Source organism: Mesitornis unicolor, unplaced genomic scaffold, assembly GCF_000695765.1.
Source record: "Mesitornis unicolor isolate BGI_N332 unplaced genomic scaffold, ASM69576v1 scaffold4507, whole genome shotgun sequence".
In the NCBI taxonomy this organism is placed as follows: Eukaryota; Metazoa; Chordata; class Aves; order Mesitornithiformes; family Mesitornithidae; genus Mesitornis; species Mesitornis unicolor.
Genome location: NW_010198290.1, coordinates 91,192 through 103,786, shown reverse-complemented (window position 1 = coordinate 103,786; position 12,595 = coordinate 91,192). Strand labels below are relative to the sequence as shown.

The 12,595-nt window shown below is 39.6% G+C and overlaps 1 protein-coding gene across 1 annotated transcript in view; it reads right to left on the bottom strand.

Annotated features, from left to right (window-relative positions):
* Positions 1–12,595, bottom strand: part of LOC104544275 (cytosolic phospholipase A2 epsilon-like) — a 25,310-nt gene that overhangs the window by 2,136 nt on the left and 10,579 nt on the right. The window contains exons 12-21 of the mRNA XM_010189096.1: positions 12,263–12,398; positions 11,465–11,601; positions 10,821–11,043; positions 10,004–10,118; positions 9,546–9,683; positions 8,644–8,751; positions 7,788–7,979; positions 7,145–7,311; positions 6,609–6,795; positions 5,910–6,104 (exon numbers count right to left, since the gene is read on the bottom strand). Of these exons, the coding sequence (XP_010187398.1) occupies positions 5,910–6,104; positions 6,609–6,795; positions 7,145–7,311; positions 7,788–7,979; positions 8,644–8,751; positions 9,546–9,683; positions 10,004–10,118; positions 10,821–11,043; positions 11,465–11,601; positions 12,263–12,398 (1,598 nt within the window). The remainder of the gene's footprint in view (positions 1–5,909; positions 6,105–6,608; positions 6,796–7,144; positions 7,312–7,787; positions 7,980–8,643; positions 8,752–9,545; positions 9,684–10,003; positions 10,119–10,820; positions 11,044–11,464; positions 11,602–12,262; positions 12,399–12,595) is intronic.

Below are 12,595 nucleotides of genomic sequence, written 5' to 3'. Positions count from 1 at the left end.
CAGGAATGCAAATAAAACACTTGTTCTATGTTGGGAAAGAAAAAACTTCACATGTTTCATTGATGAATATTATGAAATGCTTTGCAACACATAGCCATACAATATATATTAAGACAGAATAGAAATAATACTTACTAATTAGTTCCAAAAGTGTAGTCTAGGAAGATTCTTGGCTGTCTGTGGTTCAGCTATTTTATTTCTCGAAATACTGCAGAAGATTGAAAGGAAAGTTAATGTTGTGCCCATTTTCAAAAGTAGCAAGAGGGATGTGATAAGGTGTCAGTAGATTGGTTACCCTAGTTGCCATTGCAATAGTGGGCACAATATCTGATTAACTGGAAATCGATTATCATATATTACCACTTGTGGTTCTCTTGCTATTCCTCAAAGTTTGGGCTGGCAGTCATAAACACCAAATGCTCCATCATCCCTGTGGTTAGTAGCAACGCCTATCTTCAGTCAAGAGTTAGTTAAAAGTCACAGACATTCTTCTCATTTATGTTTCATATGTTTCGTACAGCATATGCTAATGTACATGTTTATATGAAATACCCATTTCAGCATACAAAGCAATTATACACTGAAAGCTGCACTCCACCACCCAAGGGATTGTTGTCCCCCAAAATGATGGATGACGTATAATAAGTTAGCCTTAGGACAGTCATTAACTAATACAATTTACTGTCTGGACAGCAGGTGGTTCCACCCAGACAAATTCCATACGTGTATGTGTGTGCGCGCACGTGTATAAATATGTATAAAAACACCTAAGGAGAGTAAAAATGATGTCTGAATCCTTTCCATGGAAGCAGAAATAAGGGACCTACCTGGCTTGCACAAGAACTGAATGTCTAGCCATATGGTTAAGAGTTTAAGAACTATATAGTTGGGAATAATAAAAAGGATAAGAAAGCTGTTGGGAGCCGATCTTAATAAAGGTAGATAAAATTGTGCATTTCATTTTCCTTTTTTTCTTTAAAATCTATTTCTATTAAGCTTTGTGAAAGTCTCCCTTGTATTTGGCTTATGCACATGAATTCTTTAATTTCCGTATCTTAGGTACGTACTGGAGGTGATCGCAATATACTGCCAAAACTGAAGTGTGCTGTTCCCTTGCACTGATCTTGCAAACCACAGTAGTGAAGCTGTTTTTCTGTGACCAGAGTGCAATAAAGCCAAAGGATGCCAAAGCAATTACAGGGTGTTGCACCAGTAAGGTGCACGGCACAGTAAAATGGTGATGCAATATAACTGCATGGAAAAGAAACCTTTCAGAGTTGGCATTAGAGGTTCCCTGTAAGGTGATGAGCAGTTTTGGTAAGCACTGAGCTACCTTGTGGAAGCCAGTCAGTAAAAAATAGTGCATTTATTCAAAAGAAGAGACCGAGCTTTTTTTCTATCCTGCAATTGCAGGTTTTTTACTTATACACTGTGCAAAAATAGTAAGATTTTGTTATGCAAACATTGAAAAAAAAGTATTTATTAGTAAGGTTAAGAATTTGTTTGCTAACTGATTTCAGAATTAATCCTCAGTGAGAAACATCACTGATAAAAGTTTTCTCTTGAGGATTTTTTAAGAGTTTACTGGTCTTGAACACTATTCAGCATTTTCATGAGTAATTTGGAAATAAGCACGACATCCTGACTGGGCAAATTGCTCTTAGAACAAAGACTCAGAGTGCTGAGTAATGCTGAGGACAGAGCAATCGTGCAGAACAATCAAACCTGCTTGATAAACTGGCCTGATTAACCACAGTTAATTCTAACACAATGAAGTGTGATGCTATGATTAAAAGAATGGCAAATGTATGTAGCAATTTACACCCCCTTATGAAAGGGAGGACTGTAATATTGAAAACAGCAACTCACCAGAAGACAAGCAACTCAGCAGAAGTCTTTAATGGTGAATGTGGACAACTGGATTCTGTCTGTTGAAACTGGGAAGTCGTTTATATATAAGAATATGAGAATAACAAGGCAATGTTTATCTCTGTATACTCAATATTGGGAAACATACTGAAACCTGCATTTTATAAAGGGATGACAAAGAGCTGGAGGGAGTGCAAGAACAGTACAGCTCTAGCAAATAAAGATTTTTTGTTTTAAAATGAGAACTTGAAAGGCCGAATCTACTGGTTTGATTAAAAGAAGACTGTGATGTAACCTTGGTATATTTTATAAAATTTACTTTAATGAAGAAACAATGGTGATGCAATGGTGTTTAAGTTAATAGTAAAAGATTTAACAAGAACTAGTGTTTGGGCTTTGGCCAAGCTAAATGAGACTGGAAATAATGTGCATACTTATTGCTAGAAGATGATCACCCACATTGTTCTATGAAATGTAAGTTCACCATTCCTGGTATCTTTAAAGACGAGGGATCATTTTTCTTCAAGGTACACTTTAGTCTGTTTAAGTAACTGCATGGCATGTACAGGTCTGACATCTAATAAGTCAAATAATATGATCTGGTGTTACTTCTGGCTTTTATAAATCTGTAGGAAGAAATAAGGTGAATAGTACAAATACAAAACAGTATTCACTGCTTTACTTTGTTCTTCTGCAACCTAATAGGAGCTAATCAGAGCTAACTGTACAGTGTTATAAAATAGACTAATTAAAGAAGTGCAAGCTGGTAGGCCCATTTAGCAAGCAAGAATGGGAAAACCATGCCCCAGAAAACTGTCCCTCAATGTTTGGCTGAAGACTTATCATTATGTACTTGCAAACAAGGATTACAAAGGCAAAGGAGCCAAACACCCTAACTATCCCTCCAGGCTTAGCTTTAACCTCTAGCATTTCGCAGCCCTTGCTCTCCTCTCCTGAGTGAGGAGGTCTCCCAGGCCTACTGCTGCTCCTTGCTGAACCTTCTGTTTGGATTTCACATGTGGAAGGTGTAAAAAGCCTCCTCCAGGTTTGTTGAATCTTGAGATAGGCTGAGCAAAACCATCCCCCAGAAAATGTCTAAAATGAGACATTTTATAAATGACCACAGTAATTTAAAAGAGCCTATCAATTTGAGGGGGTATCTTAGAAGAAAGGTCAAGGACGAAACCATGTGGTAAATACCCCACCTCCCCACTGATATGTGAATGGCTGAAGCTGGAGACACTGGTGGTATTCTGAGAGGAAATTGCTTCTGAACTCTTGGTAGCCATAAGAACCATCTCTTGAGAGGTTCACGCTGACTGTGCCAAGAAAGTGAACTTGTCATGAGGAAATCAGTCCAGGCTGACTGCAAGAAGACTAACTTTCAGAATTTCATCCTGGAAGCATAAACGCAAAATGAAGAAGAGCTAAGAGGCAGAACCTGTGCATAACTCACAAAAAAAAACCCTTTTGAGAGTCTACCCTGGACAAATTGTACTATTAAAGCTACAACTTTTCAGCACTACAGAAATAAAAGTGTGACTATATTCCGAGAGCTCCCTTACAGTAACAAGACAAGCATTTCACTGACACCCTTCCCAGGCACTGACACTCCTTTTTGCCTATATTTTAAAACAGGGAGCTGCACAGAGCACTTTTGTCCTTGATTGGTGTGTCATTACAGAAACAACGTGTCCTGCTCCCTCTACCAGGCTCTGATGATGCTATTTAAAGCTTGAGAGTGACATGACTCAGCCAAGCACACTGCAGATACCTTTATCTACTCATCTGGAAAATAGAGATGAAATCCTGCACCTGAACATTGAAAAGTGGCTGGAAACCACAGAGGCCCCCCCAGCAGCACCGCACCCTGCTACCAAAATCTTGCCCTATAAACCCAGTACAAAGTTTTTGTGGAAGCCAAAGAATTTTAGCATTGAAATGTAACCACAAGTGGTTTTAGTAGGCTTCAAATTGTAGATGCTGTACTGGTACATATACCGAGAAACTCAGCTCACCTTTACATTATTAAGCACATTAGAAAATAACCAGACAAGGGGCAAAAGTAGAAAACTTGAGCAGAAAGCAATTAAACACATAATTGACTTTTTTCACTACTATTAAGAAATAGTATGCTTGAAAAGTCACTGATAATTCATAGTAGGTGGTCCGGGAGAATCAAAATCTTGTATTAAAAATTTGTGTTTTCATCTTCCAACCCAATATTCTCAAATTACCACAGAATAAGAAAAAAGAAATGCATGCAGATATGGAGTGGGCTTTACTTATTTTGGGAGATCTATCACATGCTGTAAATATCACCCGTTGGTCCTATTTTTATTCATGTTTTCAATATTACTTTAGTTAATAACACAAATACTTATGAAGAATTAGGGAATTTGTACCATCTGTTAGTAACTGAGAACTGGATGCTGCAGGAGAAACATAAAGTAACTCGTTTGGTCTGTAAAGTAGTAGTGTGTTTTGTGTTATTAATTCAACATAGAACATGGGTTGCATAGGGTGAACTTAATCAAAAGAAGCTTATTTGTGCGTTTGGAAATAAACACTCCTGTGTACTCATATTGCTATGACTGTGTGATCCAGTTTTTAATCTCATGAAGATATTTCTCTACTCTTTGGTTGGTTGTTTTGTTGTTTTTTTTTCAAATGAACAAGTAAAGCATCTTAATGCTAGGAAACAAATCAGGCAGCGAGGAACACAAGAAGAGCTGGAGGATCTTTGCTATGGGTGCAAGCAAAGTGCTCCACCATTTCTTCCCTCCTGGGAACAGGGACAGAAGCCTACATTAGGCAACCTCTCATCACTGCACATTTGGCCCAAATGGTCAAATTATGCCATGTATGTGCAGGTCAGTGCTGGGTTTGCTGCAGAGACAATCCAAGAGAAATTACAGCTCAGGAGGCACAGATCCTCCTGCAGTATCTTGTCTTGCAGAATATACTTGCTGTAGCAAACCTTCCCAGAGCTTCCAGAGTTCTCTATAGGTCTGCGCTGTTCTTGTCTTCTTCACGGGTGGCACAAGGTTCACAGCAACAGTATAGGGAAAATAAATATTTTCTATCTCAAGAGGAAAAGGTAACATTCGTGGAGCAGTATATCCTCCTTAGGTGCACTATTGCAAGACACAAGATCTTCCTTCTTGCACCAAGACCACGTGAAGTCGTTTCCCCACCTTGTGGGTGCCTCCTAATTCTGCAGGTGCTCAGCTCATGCAAGACCCAGCCAGCAGTGTGGGCAGGTGGAGCTGATGAATTCAAGGACCTGCACATCCTTGCTCTTGTTTCGAGGGGGATTAAAGCCAGCAGTGTTGTCCTGTTCAGCTTGTGTTTCTAGTCGCTATGTTACTACCAATCACACCAGGAGTGAGAAGAGGAGCGGGTAGCCAAGAAACAGTGAGGGGGCTCACAGAAGAGCTTGATAGCCAAGCAGTGGAGAACCACTCTTTTGCTTTCTCGGTTTATCTGATACCCATGGCCTATGCTTCCTCTGTCTCTGCCCAAAGCCACTGTTGGAGGTGATCTGTGCCCTCAGGATGCCATATGACATGTACCTTTCTTTCTCTAAACATACGTCTACAATGTGCCACAGTCCCTTCACAAACCGGGCCCACAGGCTGTTGCTTGCCTCACCACCACCTGACAAACACAAAGCACAAATCATGTTAATAAAATATGCTTTTAATTTTGTCTGCCCTAAACATGTTAGACTTAAATATTTCAAACTCTTTCTCAAGGGAACTAGCACCATGCTCATGGTCATCTCGGCACTTTCTTCCTCATGGCTGCCCATCCTCTGTACCACTGTTGCAGCTGAATTGCAATGAATTGCTGCAGTGAAATTCTTTGGATAAAAAAGTTTCTCTTCAGTGTCTTCTTTGTTCATCTGAGATTGCCATTAAGTGGAGCTGAGCAGGAATCCTTTGAAGCCGGCTAGCTGATCTTAAGGGAGCTTCAGCCTCCTGGTGGGTTAAGGGACACAAGAGTATCCTCCCTTGTTTGACGTTATTTCTTTTTCTGCCTTTTCTGTGCCACTGCTGTGTGCAAGGCTTGCATAATGAGGTCCTCATTGTTCAGGATGTTGTATTCACCCAGTTGAACCAGACGGTCATATGCCTTCTCAGTGTATTGGAGTGAATATGTTGAATAAGGTGAACAGGAGCCATAGAGATCAACTTCACCATCTTCCATCTCTGACTCTGAGCGCTTCTGACCTAGAAGGAAAGGTAGAGATGGGAGTTACTGGTCATAAGCAAGCAGACTTTTAACAGAGCAGGGAAAGGAGGCATCTGTCCACAGAGAGAGTTCATAATCTAAATGACTCCTGTGGGTTTTTAAAATTATGTTTTAAACAAAGAAGTATTTTTAAAACTGACAGCTCAGTCCCTGGCTCAGGTGGATATCAACTGCTTCACATGATGAAGGAAGAAAAATGGTGATTATTCCTTTTACATGGGTCTACACTGCAGTTCTAGGCTGTGCCCATGACTCACATATGTACATCAAAGTCACCCACAAACTAACTAGCGTGAGGATTAAAACAGGACTGTCATGGCAGCAAATCTGATTTGGTAAAACAAGTAACTAAGTGACAGAGAGGTCTGGTGTTTTAAAATGAGCCAGCAGTGAAGTGTAAGTGTTGGAGTATTAAATATATTCCCTTCAATAGGCTGGCTGTGATGTCAACCTTTTTTTTTTTTATATGTTTGATTACTTACCTGGTGCTTTGTATTTTTGGAAGGTATCATTAATTAGTGGGAAAAACAGCAGTACTGGCGCTCCTGGAGTCTCAGCACCATCAAAGAGGTAACCCTCTTTCAGTTTTTTCCTGTCTTCTTCACTCAGGTCTACCCTGGGAAAAGGGATTCCCTGCTCTGAGCAGTACTTGCAGGTCTGGTCCAGAGGCTGAATCAATGAACAGAACAATAGTAAGACTTAAAAAGGATTTCAGGGCTCAGGATTTCTTGAAGTCTAGTAACAAAGTAGGCATTTTCCTATCTAGCTCTGTGAAAGCTCTGAAACCCCTATTGGAAAGCACTCCATCAGTGGAGAGAAGGTTTTTGTGTTCTTAGCACAAAACAGTTGTATTGTACAAGAAAAACAAATGGGAATATGTATAGCCTATAGAAGAAATATCACAGTGCAGCATTAAGCTAAAAATACTAGTGGTTAAGACACTTAGTAGGAACAATATAGATAGTGCCTAAGTGTTAGAAACTTCTGAGTTTGCAGCTATTGAAGAAGAAATACTCACCAGTATCTGGGATCCCGCACTGTAATTTAAATGCAGGATGACGTCCACCTTTCTCTCTGGTTTTAAAAGTGGCATGATGCTTGTATTGATGAAAAATCCTGTATCTACTAGAGGCAGGAGTTCCTCTGATTGTGTCAGCTGGTTGGGAAATGTGTCTAACACAGTATCTAAAAGGAAAGATATTTCTTGTTGTAAGGGCAATAGCATAAAACTGGTTAGCCTGCTTTCCAGTCTAACTGGAAACTGGCATAACTAAGCCCTAACTGGTTGCTGTCTTTGGGGAAGCAACATTCATCATAATCCTTCTCTTCTGCCCTCCCAACACCAGCCACACGCAGTTTTGGACCTGCAGTGGCAACATTCATGAAGGAGGCTTCTTGTACCTCCCCACTGAGTGTGTCTTCAAACAGAGAAAGGGTGGAACACCATCAGGACCTGGTGCCCCTACCACCAGTGAACTATTGGCACAAGGCTTAACATCACTCCATCCTACATCCCAGTGTGCCACAACTGACTGATTTAATAGTGATTCTGCCCAAACATGGCCTCTAACCTTGGAGAATGGGTTTAATATAAAATCTGGTTTTTGGGGTTTTTTTTCTGTGTGTTTATCCTCTTCCCAGACACACAGGTCTTCTGTTACCTTTCCATCTGCAGAAGTGCTTGTTCTCCAGGTAGTCATTATGCAACTGGAAACCCTTTAGGAAGTTGTGATCCTGGGCAATGCAGAGGCGGTCAGTGAGGATGCTGCGAAGAGCGCTGCCAAGGGGGCCGGGAGGGGTGAACAGACGAGTTCTCAGCTCGTGCAGCTTCACTGGCAGGAGGGGTTCCTCCTCTGCACAGGGAAAGGCTGTTAAATTCTACCTGCCTAGAGCAAGGTCATCCCCCAGCATGTCAAGATAAGTAATAAAAAACAGTGTTTTCTTTATTTATAAGGCCTAAGATGAAAAGATTCAATGAACACACGTGACCAAATTAAAAAGGAAATAAAATGCTACTCTTACCAGCCAACTACCATTTCCTCACACAGTCTAGACTTGGATAAAAAGCAAGACCCAGTACCAGGCAGTAATAATAATGTGCACCAGACATAAGCACGCTTGTGGAACAGATTAAATGCAGGCTTTGGGAAAGTGTAATTGTTGTACTCATTTGTATTACAGTAGCTCCTACTTACTATAGTCAAAATATTTTTGCTTTATTAATAATTTGCAGATCAATCTTATTATTCCTGAACATTTTTTTACACATCTGCCAACATAAGTGTTGAGCCCTCAGTGAGCACATAGATCACAGGACTGGAGTTGTTTAAGTTATCCAATTATGTTTTGAGACTTTGAACACAATTCCTTCAGAAAACAATGCAGCCTTTGAAGAAACATGCCAAAAATGTCAAATACATGTTGCACATCTCACATAGCAGATGAGTATGATGGTTTATCTACCATTAAATCTATCTAACAATAAATACACAGTGAGAAAGAAGTACGACACTCTACCTATATTGTTGATTTTATCCCGGGTCCACTTGTGCCAGAAATCTTCTGATGAATGGGATGAATTCCAGATATATAACACATTCAATGAAAATAAACTACCCCACATGCCTGCAAAAGGAAAGAGCTTTCTAATTCAAACACTCACACATCATGAATTACAGAACTGTTATCATCAGATGACATTTGCAAGGTTTATGCTGTTCTTCAGTTTGTTTTAAATGGATGATGTGTCATTTTTATTTGCCTGCTCGTTTTTAGCCCCTATTTTGGTATCAAGTTTTTGTCTTCTAGTACTTAGGTGTACAAGTGTAACAAAGCTGGTATAAAAAGAAAGAGTGAAAGTTTGCAGTCTGAGAGATTTGATGGAGAATTATATTGATAAGGGTCTAACTACAATGTGATCTTACAGCCTTTGCATTTGTAGGCTTCCATTTTTGAGAACAAGCCTGTTAACACCCTGGGAGATTAGTTTTGACCTTGCATTTTTGAGCCTGAGAGACAATTCCTCTGGTTTTCCCTTAGGCACAAGTTTTCACTGTTTTTTGTTCAGGAAGTGCAAACGTATGCATGTCCAGCATAGGCTTAGGCTAAAATAGTGCAGGATCTCCTTCACTAAGTGAAACAGCTGGATTCTCAGGGACCTGAATTTTATTGTTGGACTGGAAACGATACTATATTTTTATCCAAAACTAGCTGTAAAAATGAAAACAACTATTTCTCTGTCACCTTAATTTTCTTTTTTGCAGTGAACTGAATCCATTATAGTAAGTATTAATTCAATGATGAGATATTTATCCTCTCTGGTAAAACTGCCCTGCCAGTCATGCAATAGTGCTTTATTAGTACTTAGTTTGTATAGCTAACAATTAAAAAAAATCAGATTTTTTAAGACAGTAGCTTACCTTCTAAGAAGCAGATCCGGGATTCAGGGACCTTCTTCATCAACCGACCCATGAAGAACTCACTGCCAAAATCCTCAGTACGAACAAAAGCTCCATATTTTTGAAATCCCACCTCATAAGGGGTAAATTCCACCCATTCTGTGAAAAGGAACACAAAGAAGAGAACGACATTTCAATATATAGTGTACATTTTTACAGCCCCTTAGCTGTTAATAAAGTGATATTGTTATCATGGGAATGAAATAATTTCTGTAGTTAAGTCTATTTTAGACCAAAAGCAACAAGTTGTAAGCATGGTACAAATGCATGCACAGAAAGTCAAACTTCTACCTCACCACAAGGGCATTACATGGATACATATCATCTGAGGAGGCTTTTTTAGACTATCTAAAAAGACTGTCCCAGGATTTACCAGCTAAAATATTAAGACAAATGGCTCTCTGAAGTCTCATAATTACCTTTGAAATCCAGAGTGCTATAGTTGTTCTTGACATTCACTGCAGTATAGATGGGCAATGGGTTCTGACCACGATCAATGGCCCGTTGCTGATCAGAGAGTCTATGGTTGTCTTTCTGTGATTCCAGAAATACAGTTACACTAAGATGAAAATTAGCACAGGAATGTTTTCTCTGCATCTAAGCTTGTAAGGCAGAAAAATTCCTGCCTCTAATGTATAATGCATACTGGATTTAAACTCTGAAATGTTTCATATTTTTCAAAATTCCTGTAAGCGTTCTGTTACTGAAATATCTGCAGGCATCTAATCTGATGCCAGATTATTTGATGACCCATTAGGATGAAAATGGAAGGAAAGTATGAAAAACAGAAAGCAATACTTTTGATATAAAGTGATATAAATAAATATTTTGATATTTTTTTATATAAACCAGGCCAACACATTATGTTGCAAGTTCATGTAAGACCTCCATTTGTCCATTTGTTAATCGCACTCATGGACATTAATATAATGTCTGCAATTTTGCTATTTCTAAAGAAAATACTTGCAGAAGATGCAAAACCCCCCAAATCTTTAAAGAGATTATTTTTTCAAAATGTTAATCATGGAGTTTTCTCACAAGCAAGAATGCTGATTTCCACCATGACTGATATCTAAAAGACTGCCACCAAATGTTTTGGCAATGGCTGTGCATTCGCATGCACACAGTCTGATAACAAAATACTTCTCTCTGAACAAACAGGAAGATATCTTCTGCAGAAATTAAATTTCAGAAAATTGTAAGCCACTGTAAGCGCTGCTTTATGATATACTGTACCCCATCATGCAACAAAGATTCCAGGACAAGCCCCCAGAGATCTATAAAAGATGTTTTGCGGCCCTCTCTTCTCCGTTGACACAGCTGCTTTTTGTAATACTTCATATACTCCAAGGAAAAGGAATTTGCTTTGCATTTTGTCATATGTTTTCGAGCCTCGCTGATTTGTTTGTCGAGATCCTTTTGTGACCATTCGGCATCTCTGTACAAGTTTGACATGGTCCTAGGGAGAGGAAATATGTATTGAATTGGGAAAACCCCACGCCAAGGTTTGAAGTAGGCAATGGCTACATTTTATGTTTCTCTTTTAAGTTCTTGATTTGAAATTAAGTAAAGGTTTTCTGTCTTCAGTTCCCTAAGAAACTATCACATTCCCTTTGAAGTTACAGTCATTATCCCTGTCAAAATGGCTTGGCCAATTTTCCACAACCTGTTCTTAGAAAAACACTTGTTTTCATGCTGCTGCAAATTATGTGACTTTCCCCCATGAAAACACTTTAATCTGCCAATTTTAGAATAAGATTTAAAAAGTAGGACTGCTGAGAAGGTGACATAGGTGGACTACTGCATGCTAGCCCCAGCCTACTTCAGTGCATTGGTGTCATCAGGAAGACTCCAGCCAAGAGCTGCCCGGTCCTACTTACCATGTAGTACCAGACAAGCCAGTCAGGTATGTGGCACAGTCCAAGATATTGAGTTTCTTGAGCCCCCGCAGACTGCCGTACAGCGCGGTCAAAGATCTCATCCCTCCTCCCGTAGTCATGATGGCCACCACTGGGGTCTGTGCAACACACAAACAGAAAGGGCTGGTGTCTGCTGACTGTGGTTCTCAGTAGAGGCCTCCTATTTCACAAAGCCTGACACCATCACATGTGCCCAGACTTAGATGTTTTTTTTCCAAATTCTCTCTAGTGAAACGTAGGCTACCATTTATTTTGTAAACAAGAACAGGAACAAAAGTAATGAGGATTTTTGCTTAGGTAACTGACACTTGTCTCCAATGCATTCAACACAGAATTTCGGTTAAAAAAGCAAATGAAAAGGCATTAATACAAACCAAGAGAGACAGTAAGACAAAAACCATCAGGTGTAAAGGCAGGAATTAAAAAGAAATTTCACAGGTCAAAGAGAGGAGGAAGGATTATCAACGAGGATAACAATGGTAGGGTAAAGACTGTGGAAGAAGCTATTTCTATAGAAGGGATATCTAGCCTCGCTTGCAATGTAGGTGTAGCAGGAGAAAAGTTAAACTCAGAATAGCAACTGCAAATGACACAAACAGCAGGGTGAGATTAGAGGTATGGAACAATATTGGAACTACATAAGTTTAAAGATGAGGAAAAACTAGAAAAGAAAACCTGTGAATTAAAAAAGGTCACATTATGCTGTTACGTCCCCCTGCTAAGCACTCCTTAGATGTTTGGAAAGTTTGCTCTACGGACCTCATGGTCCAGCAGATCCTGTTCCAGCTGCAGGACCTTTTTCAGAGCAGGAGTGACATACTTCTTCCTTTTGCATAGAAAATCTTGCTCCTGCACGCAGAGGTCAAATCCTAAACGCACATCAAGGTGATCTGGGCTGGAGCAGAGATAGGGAAAAAAGAATATTCTATTACTGGTAGACAAGCCCAGTTTCCAATACAGGACAATAAACCAGATCCACTATGTACCACATTTACAAGAGGAGCCTTTCCTGCACTCCCAAGCAGATATACAATCCTGGATGAAAGAATGATGAAAGAGTGACTGATAAATATCTAAGCAGCTATCAAAAGA